This window comes from Hylaeus volcanicus, chromosome 1 (assembly GCF_026283585.1).
Source record: "Hylaeus volcanicus isolate JK05 chromosome 1, UHH_iyHylVolc1.0_haploid, whole genome shotgun sequence".
NCBI lineage: Eukaryota > Metazoa > Arthropoda > Insecta > Hymenoptera > Colletidae > Hylaeus > Hylaeus volcanicus.
Genome location: NC_071976.1, coordinates 10238254 through 10254302, shown reverse-complemented (window position 1 = coordinate 10254302; position 16049 = coordinate 10238254). Strand labels below are relative to the sequence as shown.

At 41.7% G+C, this 16049-nt stretch overlaps 1 protein-coding gene across 1 annotated transcript in view; it reads left to right on the top strand.

The window, feature by feature from the left end:
• The first annotated feature begins 9324 nt into the window (after window positions 1-9324).
• The window catches only part of LOC128877588 (teneurin-m), a 58992-nt gene continuing 52267 nt past the window's right edge, over window positions 9325-16049 (top strand). Inside the window, exon 1 of the mRNA XM_054125014.1 lies at window positions 9325-10116. Within this exon, the coding sequence (XP_053980989.1) occupies window positions 10011-10116 (106 nt within the window). The 5' untranslated portion in view covers window positions 9325-10010. The remainder of the gene's footprint in view (window positions 10117-16049) is intronic.

Below are 16049 nucleotides of genomic sequence, written 5' to 3'. Positions count from 1 at the left end.
TAATAATAATAATAATAATAACTCAAATATATGGTTTCGATCACATGTACCCTAAGTATTCTATAATTACACATCGTGAGGATCACATTTACACGTTTCGAGGATCCCTCACCCCCTCGTGCCTCCCTGTGGAGAACTTGATAAAAGATTCGGTCATTGTGATTCCATTTGTCTTCCGTGGAACTCGCAGACAACGCAATCCGAGCACAATCGCTCTTTTCTCTCCCCAGGTTCTTCTGGGAAGCTGACTTCATCTCGTTCATTAAAGAAACGAGGAAAAAAAGAACCCGTAACAGGTTCACTTTCTGCGCGTATAGTGAAGTCATCCCGTCTAGCATCCATCGTGGCAGACTCGATAAGCAGATCGCGAAAAGGAAATTTCACCGCGAGGATCGATGAAAATAGCCTTACTTCGAGATTCGATTCCGTTTAACAGATTTCTTTCTTTTATATTAAATCTCGCATTCGGGAAGGTCTCAAATATGGACGAAAAGGATAATTAAGAAATTGTTATGTTCTCATGATTGATTCACGATTCAGTAGCGGCAAGTAGTATTTTCGGTACAATACGAATGCTTATTATCCCGCATCTATTATTATAATTGCCCTGACTAACGATCTCGTCTTAGACGCGACGCTATTCATCGTTTGACACGGTCTGTTCCAAGTAATTATGTGCTAACAAACTATGGACTAATTGGAGACTGTCCAATCGATTAATAGCGTCACGTCTAAGGCAGGATCTACTGCTCCAGATAACCCTTACCGATGAGTTCAATTAGCAGATCCTGGACGAAACGCTGTGACGTAAGCTACATTTCCCTGTCGCATAACTCAGCTGTACAAGTGACAACCTACTTAACCTACTGCACCTAACATACTCAATTCAACCCATGCATTTCCAACTTCTTAATGAATCTATACGAACTTTGACAGACGTGCAATTTTGCTTATTCTCATACTTTTACGATTATTATAATTATCAAGTTCACTTGTAATCTGTTAGATAAACATCAATAAAGAAAATTTGTTGGCTAATGAACTTGGAGTATAAAGATACATTCCAATGACCAGGTTGAGACTTAGATTATTTACCAGATTAAATTAAGAACTTGAAACATTAGTATTTTAATATGACAAAATGACAAGTAAATATTTCTAATCAAACTGCAGTTACAAATGATTGACTGTAAAGGCACAGAATTAATTTCTGCATATGATATAATAAAGAATATCAGATTTTTAACAGTATCAGAATTCATGATATTAAAAACAAACGAATCCTTCAACCCCCACTTTCCACAGTTCAACATCCAACCTTACCAACTAAAGTTTCCCCGTGGCTGTATTCTTACAAATAGATATTACCAATTTTTCCTCTCCCTCCGGGATGAAATTTCCCCAACACTGTCAGGCGTATGTTCGATCGCGTTCCTCACGTGGGAGAGTGTTACCAAGGGCTCGGGACACGTGAAAACCGTGTAGTCCGACGCGAGATACCGGATAGCCCCGACGTGAAAGGATTAAAAGAAACCCCCTCGGTACGATCCATTATTACGCGCGTTCTTCTCGCGCATTATGCTCATGGAACGCGTGTTTATCCAAGCCCCCGGCTAAGAGGCGCGATGGGCATCGTGCGAGAAAGTTTTCGAAGCCGACGCGCAAGAGGATTCTCCCTCTGACCGACAACGCCGCAGCTCCGGTCACGGCGCAACGAGGAAGAGAGCCTGTTGCCCAGAGCTCCGTAATTTACGGACCAATCATTCTCGTATGCAGATGTTACGGGGCCCCGAGGGTTGCCCCCTGTAAGACCCCTCTTCCCGTCCCCGAGACCAGCCAACCCTTTTTTCCAAAGCGTTCTCCGAGAGCCCGAGCGCTCTTCAGCATCATCACACACGACTTAGCCCCGGACCTCCCGCGCGGCTCTAACCGTGCTTCACAGTTTTATTGGCTTAACTCACTATTTTACAGCCGATAGTGGATTAAAGAGATTAAACGCGAGCTAGAGGGTCGTCCCGTGTACGCTGCGTGCTTCCTATAGAGACATAAACCCGCCAAGATACGAGGATTACTCTTCTTTTCCCTCGATTCCGTTTTTTTTTGCTGTCTCTCTCTCGTTTTTATTTCTTGTAACGGACGGTTCCGCTCGCATACCAGCTTCGGGGCGTATCCGAAGGGATGGCATACGATAAAAACGTGATTCACGCTGATGGACGCGGTCGCTGCTGGTTCGATGTGATTATAGTTTTGGTCGCACGGTGCACGGTGCTCGGTAGATTGGGATCGTAAATGGTTTCGTACGCGTGTTTTAGTTTCGCTTAGGATTAGTACAGGTATCGATTGATGCGAACAGTAAAAGGTTTTCTGATCCGCTGCTCGGAATGATGGGATTAGCCGCGCGAGTCAGCTGCTTGTCAGCGTGGCGCTGCTTTATCGAATAAGGAGACATTACTTTTATAACCTGCGATGCGAGAAAATGGAACACTGTTTATCAAGGAATGTAATGTAAGCATGGATGATTAAAATGCAGTTTTGTGGTACTATAGAAGGGTGTAGTCTTAGTGCCGTTTCCAACGATGAAGATTTTTCAGGTCATTTTTGAGCTGGACCAATTATTGGGTCATCCTTCAAGTTCTTGGCAATGATTATTCCACTGTTCTAATTAATACGTGAAATGTACTTAATGTTTACGCATTTATGGCAAATAAAAATATAGAGAAATTTATAAAACTCTGCTCAAATGTATGAAATATCAACAATAACATACATATACAATTTACAAGATGAGACATACTTTCATATAACTTCCAATTCTTCTTCGTATTTCTAAAGATACGAATTGACATAAACATCCACGATTTAATAATCACATTCTCTCTCTACTATCTTCTCCCACCTTTCTATCAAAGCCACTATATCGCATTATTCACAAGAAAAATTCCACTTCCAATTATAAATGTTTCTGTCCGTCCACCTCCACTAAAGCTACAATATAAATCCCAAGTAGTATTTCCAACGCTAGAATATTCTAAAATATTTTTAATTCCTCCCAAAAGCCGTGCATAATTCGTTTAATCGATAGCACGAGCAGCAATCGCAAATAATTGCAGCCCCTGCCTTCGAATTATAAACGACGCGAACTTTTCCACGACTGCGTTCCCAGCGTGACTTCGTACCCGTCCGAGTTAATTCGTCTCCACCTCTTGAATAAATGCAGCTCGCCTCGGTGTATCAGGTTCGCGTGTTCTAAATACCTTGAACAATCTTCGAGTCTCGTGAAAACGACTCGTTCTCTCGTGCCTTGGAATCGTTTTGTCGCGACGCAGCCGCGACCGAGCAAAGTAGCGGGAAAGGGAATTGGGTCGCGCGAATGAAAATCGGTCAGCGGCTCTATTCTCCGGCAAATTGAGAATTTCCCTGCAATCTCGCGGTACGGCGAATGCGAAACTGGCTTCTCTTTCTTTTTTTTTTCGCGATATTGATGGGAATCTCGCGATGACGCGGGGTTAGGATTAATCTGTGTTAATATTTTGCTTTCTGGGTCCTTGTTTCTTTTTTATTATTATTATTGTTTTTCTATTCCATTTGAATAAGCTATACATTAATTTGTTTTTAATATATATTGAGTAAATTTGGGTATAATAGTCCATACTTTGCGGAGTTTGAGTTTCAAAATTGATAATGTTGGAATATTAATATTCAGGACTGAAGATTACCCCCATTTGTGTTTTATAAAATGATAGTGTATTGGTGGGTACTGCTCTTGGATTTATTTATACTGGCGTACCCTACATATTTTGCATCCTGTGCCACTCAAGAGGCACTTGGCCCGATCATGGTCCCCTTGTCAACCTCGTGGAGTATCAAAGATAGGGAGGGTTGGTCGATATCTCGGCTGCTGGCAGTTCTATAAAATATTTGCATAGAACTAAAAAGGTCCCCAATTTAATTTCCTGTAAGCCTCCTTATACAAATTTGTCTCCAAAACTCACGATTTGATCTATGTATACAGTTTCTTCAAGTCATTCTACCTCTCGTGACATTCTTTTATTTTTCCTTTCTAAAGATCTCAGTTATTTTATTTTATCTTGACATTCTCCTGACAGTATGTGTTATAATACATTTAATAATTCAAGTCTACCATATTTCAATTTCCAACATCAAAGAAGACCAAAAAAAGAATACATTTGAATAATTAATTAATATCGATTTGAAATGTACAAATCGATAAAAACGTAGAGACATTTTTCGGGAATCCCGAAGTAAAATGATTATTCACTCGACGAAATAAAATATAAATCTTCTAAAAATTCTGTCTCACAGTCCATTTTATTCTCTAGGCCCCACAGAGTGAATAAAAATTGTCTGTAAGCACATTTCAAGTAAAACCTGCACAAAAGCTCCAAGCTACCTGGCCAAAGATTTTCCAGAGGCACAGTAGCCCCTGAAATAACCCAGAAAAACGAATCCCACCTAAACAGTTAAATTTTCATTAATTCCTCATGCTCGACGTCACGCGAGAAATGGCGAACCAGCCGTAATTTTACTCGAAACAACTTTCTCGGTAAGACGAGCAATCTCGAACGGACTCGATGAATTACGCCGAGCAATTCGTCGACCCCTTACGACCTCCGGGGGCTTGTTATCGTTCTGACCCATTTACAAGCCGCAATTACGCGAATCGCTTTTATCTATTTGTCCGTCGCTCGCCGTTGTACACATCGTTCGGCCGTTGCCGTGGATAATTTAATCGGGACCACCGGCTCGTATCGAAGAAGAGAAACACGCTGAGAAGTCGACAGGTGGTCGAAAAACGAGAGAAACAACATCCTTCGACACGGGAGAGATTCGAACCGCATTGGTTGCGTGCAATTGTTATATAGTCACGAGGTTGCGAGAGACCGATCGGAATTGTTTCCGGAAGCTTGTTCCTCTTGTAAACGCCGTGGACCGAATTACCATTTCGGAGCCACGATGCAACCATCGCTGTACCTTTCTGCTTGGGTTTGTTTCTTCGTCCCTTTTAGAAGGGTGGCTAGGTTCAGCTGATTTATTAATTCAATTAGTGGTTCTTGATGTGTAAACTGTGGATTTTAATTATTTATGGGACAAGTGAGTATGATAAATATATCGAAAAGAAAAAATTAATATTATTATACATTAGAATATATATTTTTTGGGAAATCTGGATGGAAGAATGACATCTTTCCAACGCTACGTTGATTAGGAGGTACAACTATAAATATATGTTATGGAATTATATCATTATATATATGTGATATAAAAATGTATTCATGTATGATATAAAATTCTACTATAGGCATAATATAAACATATCTAAATGTATGATAAAAACATGTAAACGTTACACAATTATCATACAATATTTAGAATTAATATTAAAATTCATGTAAAAGTCTATTGATATTCTCCTAGATACTTTCACAGGAATAATTATGAGAAAACAATTTTAAATTTAATTAAAATCTTTACGAGAATTTAAATACGAACGCCCCAAAAATCAGGAAAGAGAAAATAACATTCGTGCAATTAAGGATTAAACTGGATTCCCGTAACTAAATTTTGCATACTATTCGATTAGTAGAGAAATTAGTAGAGAAATTCTAAAAATGGTGAAAAATTTTAATTGACCATCAGACCTGTCGTCAAATATCCATGACCCGGTGTATCTTCAGGGTGTTGTGCGAGAGGTGGTTAAGAATGAGTGGCTTACGTAAACAGGGGAAGAAAAGGGGGATGAATATGGCGATATCGTTCGAGCTGTCAATACTTTTCCCGTTCGGCGTCCGTTTACGCGGAGAGGATCCACGCTGCCTGGCGGCCCATTCAAGTCTCGTTACGCTAACCATTGACTCGTTAACTCGCTCTCGGCCCATTATTTCGCAATGTATTACGGAGGCATTAAGTTGAGCGTGAATTCCGTGAATGGCGTGAAGCCGCCGGAAACGCTGGAAATATTCAGTCCAAGTTCGGTTGCCCGCGCAGAAAAAGAAACAGAAAAGAAGAAACACAGAAGGAACTGTTACGCACTAATTTTGATAAAACTTAGTTTGTTCGAGGTACGAAAAATATAAAAATAGTAGAAAACCATACTATTTGATGAATACTTTTTTTTTGTGGTAGTGATTATTCGTACTTTTGGGGGTGAAATCACCCTTCGATGTTTTATATTTTAGATAAACGAAGAAAAATATTGCGAACAGAAATTGGGAGATAATATAGAGAAACGATTTTCTTAAACAATTCTCATATATCCCTCCATCATGTATGATTTTCGTTTCTGTGTAATAACATACATCTTACCAATTACATTGAATGTAATGACAATTTTAACCGTTAAAAAGAATGTGTCGAATGATCTCCACGTGACCCCTCCGATAATAGGGCATTCGAATGATAGACAACCGAGGTTCGGATAATAGGTAGGATAATAGATAGAGGTTACAACGTCGGTAGAAATGAAATTCTTCGGCTGACTTGGCCGCTAGCTGTGCTCGGAATTAAATTAAAAACTGTTCTCAGTTGCCTGGGATAAACAACAGGGAATTCTACGGAGTTCATTCGAGCCGGTGCGAGCTGTTATTTTATTGGTTTTTCAATCTGTCAGGAGGATAATTCCTTCCCCGTTGAAAATACCAAAATATATGACGCGCCGACACGTTTTATGTAAAATAAACACGGCATAAAAATTCATTGTCCATTATGTTCGCTTTGCGAGCATTTCTTTGATAATAGAACGCATTACGATCTTTGAAAGCTTCATCGAATTTGTAAAACATTTTCGAATGGAGATTTCTGTTCTTCGGTATAACCAAAAATTAATTTAATAAAATAATTAAATACATTTGTAGGTAAAAAGTGTTTCCTTTTTATGTTACTTCTCGTTCCTCTCGGCATTATGTATTTATTTATTTTGTTTTGTTGATGCAACGTTGGAAATGGTCTAGAATATTCATGAGTTGAATTTTAATGCAGAAGGAAAAATTGCATCGTGGAATTGTATTATGTTTTCAAAATTGTATTAATCGCGTACATCTTTTGCTACTCGCAAAAATAAGATGGAGAATCTAAACGGAAACAACACGTTGAATAATGAAGTTTTATCTGTATCTTATTGCCCCGAAGTGGATAAATAAATGAAAACCTTCTATTGTCGGAAGGTAAGTACAATACACAATTCCATCTGATAATTCGAGAACAAACAGCTGGATTTCTTACGAATACAGCGGAGCAAGATTTATGCAGTACTGAGTAATATTGTTTTGGCCATTGTTACTTCTTACTTACAAATGGAAACGAAGGCAATATTATCCTCATTCTGGGCTTCCTACTTTTATGCCACTTTTGTGTACTAAACTTTACAGTACACAATTCGTGTTTCATTTTATATCATTCTCACGTTGTATTATTTTTAAACAACGCACTCTGAACAAGAAACTGTACAATTTTTTTATAAGCCAGGTACATGTCTATGCAAATGAATTATTTTTATAAAAATCGAAGAGTGCTCCAATTTTTCTTTGTTCGAAGCAGTCGATGATTACCCTATAATTAAACTCTACGGTAAGCTACATCTCGATCTATTCTTAACATTCCATTCAACAAATGCTCAAATTTCACACGTACGAACCAAACTTCCGCGACAAGTCAATTTATCGTGTCCGTTGCGGGGGCGTTCCTAAACGACCCATCGCGGCCCTCGTTCGAGACGGTTTCGGGTAAAATTTATTCTTACAAAAACAACCGTCTTCGACACGTGGAAGTCTCTCTGGTCACGCATGGCACATCAACGGAAACATAAAAAAAAAAACAAGAACAACACAAGACGTGTTCCTTCTTCCGTGCGAAGATCACGCAACAGCTCGACACCGAGGTTCGAGATCACTTTCACCGAGGACAGAAAACCAAGAACCATTGCCTCTGCCGCGAGAATGATGAAACTTAAAGAGATACGCCGCGGTACATGAACAATTAATAACAGGAATAATAATTTAAGCTACTGTCAAATAAATATATTATCAAATATACCATGAAAAGTTGAATATTAATTTCAGTTTCTTTAGCACGAAGACCCTTAAGTAAAACGAAAACGAAAACAATTGTTTAAGAGTATCTTACAGTGATAATAACAATCTATTAGATAGTGGAAATTTCGCCCTTTAATTTGAATGTTGTTAGAACTTAGAATTTAGAAACACAAAATGGCGGCTTCAATATAGAAGACCAAAATGCGAAAAGTGATTCGATTTGGATGAAACTTGGTATACGGGGGTTGTGGGGGTCGCTGATTCCAAATGTAAACTGAAAAATTGTAAACTAAATTCTTTGGAATCCCGTGTATCGAAAGTGAAACTCATGCAGTTCAATTGATCACGTGCTCCAATGAAAAGTATCACTTTAAAAAACCCCTGAATATCTTACACTTATTCATGTTCCACTACGTACACAACCGGGAACAAAACAGATCCAGCGAGAGAAACAAAACGAATCACGATGAAACGCAAGAGAGTGACGAGAAGAACGGTCTGAGAGCGATCGAGGGAGCAACAGACGGAGCGTCTTCCGATGTTATCCACTGCAGCATCGGTGAAGTAGTGGTTGTCGTGATCGCCAAGGACCGGCTGTTGCCCTTCCCTCTCCCGTTGCCCTACCCTTCACAATACGCCCCCGAAAGGTCCTACACGAGCCACCCCTTCCCCAAAGATCTCCCTGCCGCTCGTTTGCTAACCCCACTCCTCTTTCGGCTCCATCCGCCACAGTGTCGGGAGTCATCGGCTGGCCCTGTATCCTCAGTCTGTCAGTGACCGCGCAAGCGTGCGGTTCATCTCCGACTTGATACAGGAGCCACGGGTCGACGTTGCGAAACGAACGTTCCCTTCGACGTCCGCGTATCCGGATCCCCAACCCCTTGTAACTCGTTACGTCGACGTTCAACCGCCGATCGATCGTATTCGACGCGCTCCAATCCGCGTCATAGTAATCGATCCACGTGCGCCGAGAGAGAAACCGTGATCGTTCAACGTTACCGGAAAGTTATCGAGTGAATACGGTGAATTCAACCCCCCCCCCCCCCCACCCCCCCAGGGGTTGTCGAACGTAGTGCGATAGTTCTGTGCTCGAGGGATAATAGTGCTGCGAGTGATAACAGTCCGCAGTGATACTGACAGGTGGCTAGTCAAACGTGACATTCGGAGCTCCGAGGGGAGGAAATCTGGAGGTCATCGATCAGACAAACTTTCGCTGAATTCGGGGAAGAAATTGTGGTTGGCACGTGGCTCTCGCGAAAAAATGAAACGAGACTTGTGGAGAATTCTTACAAAATTTTTGTAAGAATTGGTGGAATCCTGGTGGATCGAAGGATCTCAGGCACGTGCTACAGCGATCATTAGTTCCCCCGCTCCGATTTGGAATAAGTTTGCAGCCAGTTCGCAGCGACCACTCGTTGTTTACGTGCAAATCCGCGTGGCTAACCAACCGTATGCAAATTCCCAGGATATTCAACGCTCAAACGACCCGGGAACTTTTCCGTATCAGCGAGCCGTATCGAATCAATTCCTGAATTTCATCGACGCGAGCGACTTTTCCACGACCAAGGAGCCGCGCCGTGCCTCTATAGGTTTTTTTTCCCTGGCCGAGAGGAGCTGCACAGGTGCACGAGAGGCAATTCCGGGCTCGCAACTTTCCACGGCTCCGTATTTCGCGCGGACACGCGACGAAGTTTAATTTGGGATTCGTGCGGGGTAGTTTCGTGTGTGTACTTTGTCGTACGCGGACGACGCCATCCATCGACGTCGCGATCCCTTTGAAGTTCCCAAACCGGAAGGATCGTTTGTGCGTCGGGGACCAACGTTTGGTTGAGTGGTTCGCGCACAGGTGAAAATTTCGCTTTCTCGAGTCCGTATGGTCGCGAGTGCCGCGACGGTTAACATCGAGTAATCTCGAGGGGCATGCCGATCCGTCGATGACGAAGGTGATCGTAGTGCGTCTCGATGTGCGATCCCACGGCGTTGTTGGACCTAGTGCCGAGCGAGGGATTACTCAAGAGGCCGTCCATGGACTATAACGAGTACACGTACTGCTACGGTGGTGGTCGAGGTGGGTGGTATTCTTCCCTTGCTTCTTTCTCGTATTCGAGAGGCCGCGGTGTAGTTTTTCTTCGAGCAGTGGAACCAGTCCGTGCGGTCGCTGGAACGTGCTGGATTTCCTTCGATCTCGGTTCGCGCCGATTTCTTTCTCGAACCTCAACGTGTACGATCTTGGACGAATGCTTCACGGTTCGGCGCGATTCTGCGTAGAAATCGAACGTGCCGCAATGCCGATCGACGTCTCGTGGGACCGCGTCGGGGGATTGTTGATGGATCATCCCGCGGCGGCGTATTTCCAACCCGACGCGATTTATTTTCCTTCCGTGGATCATTGTTCGCGCGACGGACGCGCGGTCCGGGCAATTTTCACCTGGCTTTTTTTTTTCTAGCACAGGGCAATTCATTTTCGTTTATTTGTGGGGGAAAGCAGTTTCTTCGATATCGTGGGTGATTTTTCTCGTGGCGATCGTTTTTGGGAGGGAAGTGGTTTGTATGGATTACGAAGATTTAGTTTCGGAGTGGAGTGTTCCTTGGAGGTGTATGGGCGACCAAAATTTCGGAGTATGGTTGTTTTTGTTCTCCCACAAGGAATTCATTTTCGTTTAATTGTGTATTTTCTCGTGGTGTTCATTTCGAGAGGAAAATATTTTAGAGTAACATATTTCTTAGATTTTGGTGCTCCAAATTTGGAGTCGCTATACTCGTTCAACTAGAAATATTCTTTGTACTAGGAGAAAATGATTTCAAATTAATGTACAATTACATATACAGCAAATATTTTTGTAAAGAAACAGAAGGTTATTGAATTCAACTATTTCTCTGAATATGTCTGTACTGGGAATGATTTATCTAGTTCGTTTGTTTTCTTCGATACTGTTTCGTGGACAAGTGACAGTAGCCTTCATTGTTCCATGTCCGTGCGTCGATTGCATAGCAAAATATTCACTTTTCTCTGGGTCGTCTATAATATTCTGTTAATTGTGCTTTCTAATAATAAGCCAGAGCTGTCGCGTGTGGACGTGTATAATATTTTCCATAGAGCTTATTTTTTGAGTAAACTTAGTGCATTTTGAAGTAAAATTCTTCTAACATAAGCTGCAATTCAAAATTGTTGAGCACTCTTCGATCGTTTTAGTAAGAAACCTGTTTTTACGTTAAATTAATTAAATTAATTTTTAAGGGGATATTTTTAAAAATTAATTATTTACTATTCATATTTCATATTTATTGAGCAAAGAAATTATTTTTACACTATGAAAAGGATGTTAGAATGATACAAAATAAAAGATTGGACATTGGAACTATCCTTCAGAAAATCACGAAAGTTTACAATACATTTTTTGGGAGAAAAACACGAAATATTAGGTTTCGACCATTTCACCAATATGCGTCTCTCCTGACAGCGAAATATGTTTTGATGAATTCTTTTGGCTTCGATAGTTTTTTATGAACGAGTAACAATAGCCTTCATTGTTCGGTCTATGCGTGATAGTTATTCAGTGCAGTGCAATATTCGCAGGCTTTGTCCTGCGCTGTCAATTATATTCCGTTAATTGTGATTTCTAGTGGTCGATTGGAAGTAGTGTCTTCGATACCATTGTTACATTGACGTGAGTAACATTTTTCTTACAATTAGTGTTTACATTTGAAAGGAAATACGAAAGTAAAAGCACCAATCTTGAAAAAGAAAATAAATTGTTTATCGATTGGAGCTGATTTTGAAAAATTATTCGCCTTAGCTATTTTATCCTGAACGCTGACATCCAGATTACGATAATAATTCTCCTTTCAAGTGGTAATTTAAAGTATTTATACTGGCGTTCAAAATTTTGAAGTACTCTTCAATGTTTAAAATAAATAAAATTGTAGTCATGCTAAAGTTTATAGAGAAAATCAGCAGAAAATAGATGCAAATGAAAATTCATGTTTATGACAATTTAATATGTATATTGCATATTAAATATTCATCTATATTGCAAATTTGTTTATTATCTTTCAAGGCACATCTCATTAATAAAGCTCGTGAATGATGCCATCGTTGAATTTTTAAAATCTACAAATAATTTGGTTTACAAAGAATTAATTTCTCTAATGGACCCAGTATATTTGTGTTTAAAAAGAAACACGGTTTACTTCTATTAAAACTAGAGAGTGCTGCAATCTTGCGAGCAACGGTGCACAAAGTGCTCGATATTTCAAAATAACATCCACGTCGCTGGAAGTGTTTCTAATGGATCGTATCACGCTTCCAGAGGCGCAGAAAATTGCGCCCAGTATAAGAAACGTGCCGCGCCTAGGAAATAATAAACCGGGCATTTTTTGACTGAAATTGATTGCCTAACGGGAAAAACGAGCAGGCTGAAGAACACATCTCTCCGGTTGCAGCGAGGTGGTGGGTGTCACGCAACTGCATTATCACGCCGAACGTATTTGTCACGCTGACGCTTTCCAAATCGTGACGCGTAGAAATTTTTCACGAGTAGGGGGAGGAAATAGCGGGCCGCGTGGCGAAAATTCCGATGGATTTCGATTCCGCGAAACTGCATCGACGAGGAAAGAATTTAATTAAAAAAAGAAAAAAGAAAATAAATAAAACAGAGAAATAGGAAAATTTACGAGTAGACGAGTATTTCTAGTAACTGTTTGGTTCCGTGTCGTGGCATAAAAGTGGGAAGTTTTGAAGGTTCGTCAATTAAGAATGGAATGACACGTCGCGTAGGATGCATTTATCGCCACGGGCGCATGCAAATCGTTGCACGCTAAATTTATCCCCGTGTAAATTCATGCGCCGGGGCTCTAGACCACGCTGTATCGATTACCACCACGAAATCTCGGCTTATCCAGCGATCGGCCTGCTCTGTTCGCGTGATAAAAGCCTCCTCTCTATTTCGAGCGTGGATCGATTTTCCCACTTTCACCGCTTTAAAAACGCGGCGATCAAGGAGACTTCCGTTTCGCGATAGGGGATGATCAGAATCCTGTTTAATCTACTGGGGTCTCGGACGTACTAAAATAAATAGAACGCGATACCGTACATTTATTTAAATATTTCAAATAATATCGTAGTATACGCTACCCCTATTTATTTTTTTTGTACAATATTTTAACAACCCTTTAATATCATATACAATAAATAATCCTTTATTAGAACCTCCATATAAAATTTCTTAAATTCGATTCCAATTCATCAACCTCCAAAATATAATAATTCAACCGACCCCAAATAATGTTAGCCATGCTTCTTTAGTCCAAAAAAAATGTCCCGTCCCTTGATTAAGATAGATTCAACCTAAACAGTGGGGTTCTACCAGGGGCCTGCTTTCCAATGATTAAAAAGGCGAGTCTCCACATCCGATTCCGCTTCCCGTGAGAAGAAGCAGGCTGTTCGCGTTAACGGAGACCGCGGTAGTATTTATCAGGCTGACATTTCCAAATGTCACGCGGTTTATCAGGTGTTCCCCGGTGGAAAGCTTAAGGCTAAGTCGCACGCACGCGCGATCGCGTCCATGGGAACGGACGGGCGCGTGCATCGAATCGACGACGTCATTAAATTTACATAATAAGGCGTCGCGTGGTCGAGCCGGGGGTTGGCAGCTACCGTTGCTACTGCTGCTGTGTCTATTGACGCTCCGACGCTGACATTCACGTGCAGCTGCAGTGATCGTTGGCAATTGAGAGCGAAACGTGTTTGGTTGTAGCGCCCCGAATGGGGGCTAATCGAGATCGAGCGAGTTGACGGGAAAAATATTATTCGACACGGTTCGGCAAAGCCCTTTAGAGTCCCTTCGTGACCCCCGTCCCTTAACGCGATATCGCTTTCGATGTAAACCGGTTTCGAACAATTTAAATTGCGGCCATTTAACGGAATCAAGTTAGTTTTTAAATTTCAAACACCGCTTCAGGTATATAACATTATTTATTCCGGTGTAATGTTTCTCAGAGTGACTTCTCAGTCAGCAAGAAAGTTAATAACTTACCGATTTAATTCGTTGTTTGTTATTCAGATGAAATTTTGGACTCTTGTCGCAGAGTCGTAACAACCGGACTGCTTTAAAACGACACGACACCCTTTCCCTGCATCGTCCCTATCCAAACTATTCACTTTAACTATCGCAAGTTTCGAAACGATCACCCCGAGCGGTGCACCAGCCGGTTGCGCTATCGAATGCGCCGCGTAACGATCCCCCGAAAACGACGCCACGAGACCGAGTTCTCTCCACACCTTTCGCTTTACGCGGTAGCCCGCGGATTCCCGCTTTACGAAACTCCCCCGTCCGGGCGAACTTTCGTCCCATTGACGAAAGCGAGACGAACCGTCGTAAAAACAAACTCCCATACGCCTCGTCGGCTCTGCTTACCATCCCATTCCCACCGAATCGACGGAGAACGATAACGTTCGTGTTCGGCTTCGATTCGACGATTCATGGACCCGTTACGGAAGCTCGTCGAGAAGCGAGCTAGCTCTGGGCAAGTTTACCCTGAGAGCTTGTCGAGTATTAATAACGCAGCGTTTCCCCGAAGATCCGCGAATTTCCGCCTCGTCAAAAGTCTTGCGTGTCGTGACGAATTTATTTTGTAGTTAGTATACAAAGGGATGGGTCTGGGATTGTAGAATTTTAGTTTGTTGGCTGAACTTTTATTTTAAGGGTAGGGTGGGTCTTATCAAACTAGATTTATTCTGGAGATGCTAAATAAATGTGTGGCGTGGTTATGAAATTATTGGTGAATTTTCGTGTTGACACTAAACCTACCACGACCGGTCAAATGACCATTTTCAAATTTTCCAAATCTCTCTAAAACGTTAATGGAGTGGAATATTATTAATTATGACACAAAAAAGCAAAAGTAGACTACCTATAGGAACTTGCGCACCAGTTTGAACATTTATCTAGCGGAAACGACTATTGAGAGGTCTCAAATTTGAATTGTCGAGACAAAAATAGGACAATACGCAAGCCCTTGCAATTCCGTGTACGTATACAGTGATGTGGAGCTGTGTGAGTGCGTACGAGCACATACAAGGCACGAGAGTCCACTCCCTTAAGATCTTTCACATATATTCTGTATAAATAAAAGCATATATCAGTATCGAGAAAATAAAATTCCTAGAACCTTGATAAAAGCGTGTCAGCGATAACCACGCGCGTACCTTTAACGAGGAACGAGGACCTTGCACCGATCCCCAACAAACCAGCCGCAGGATCGTTCGTAGCGCGCGGGAGGTCCTGGGTATTTCGCGCCGTCTGCCTCTCTCTTTCGCTTGTTATTACTAGACGTTAATCTCATCCGTAGGGGGGTGGAGCGGAGGCACGGCTGGCGTAATTCAAGAAGCCTGCCCTCGTTACAGTAGCATTTCAGCCTCGGGGGTCGATAATAGTAGCGTTCAACGAGGGTTTTTAGGTACGTGACGCGATGTCAATTCCGGAACTGATGTTTCAACGTTTGACACGGAGGGTCGCGCTAACCGAGGGACACGCACGGCTCGCGTCGCCTGTGCTGCAGGAGTGTGCATTGACGAGGACCACGAGGGACGGTCGAAACGTCAGGTCCTGATAAACGTTTTCTAATGAAGAAATATTAATGTGCGCCCACTGGCTAGCTTGTAATATCGAGTTCGGTGTTCGTATGCATTATCAGTGAGCACGAACGAGGCGAGAAATTTGTTTGAATGACGAGAAGAGGGTCTAAACGTAGGTGGTATTTACTTTGATAATGTCGAGGGTGCAGGTGGTAGTTGGGGAGACTGGAAGACTTGTTGAGGAAAGAGAAAGGGTAGAAGTACAAGATGCTTCGTGGAAAGGTTGCGTGTATATTTTTTTGGATTGGGAGGAATTCAGGGTTAAAATACTTTAACAGTGTGTTAATGTAAAACAACTATATAAAACTGGAAGACTTATTGAGGAAAGAGAAAGGGTAGGAGTACAAGATGCTTCGTGGAAAGGT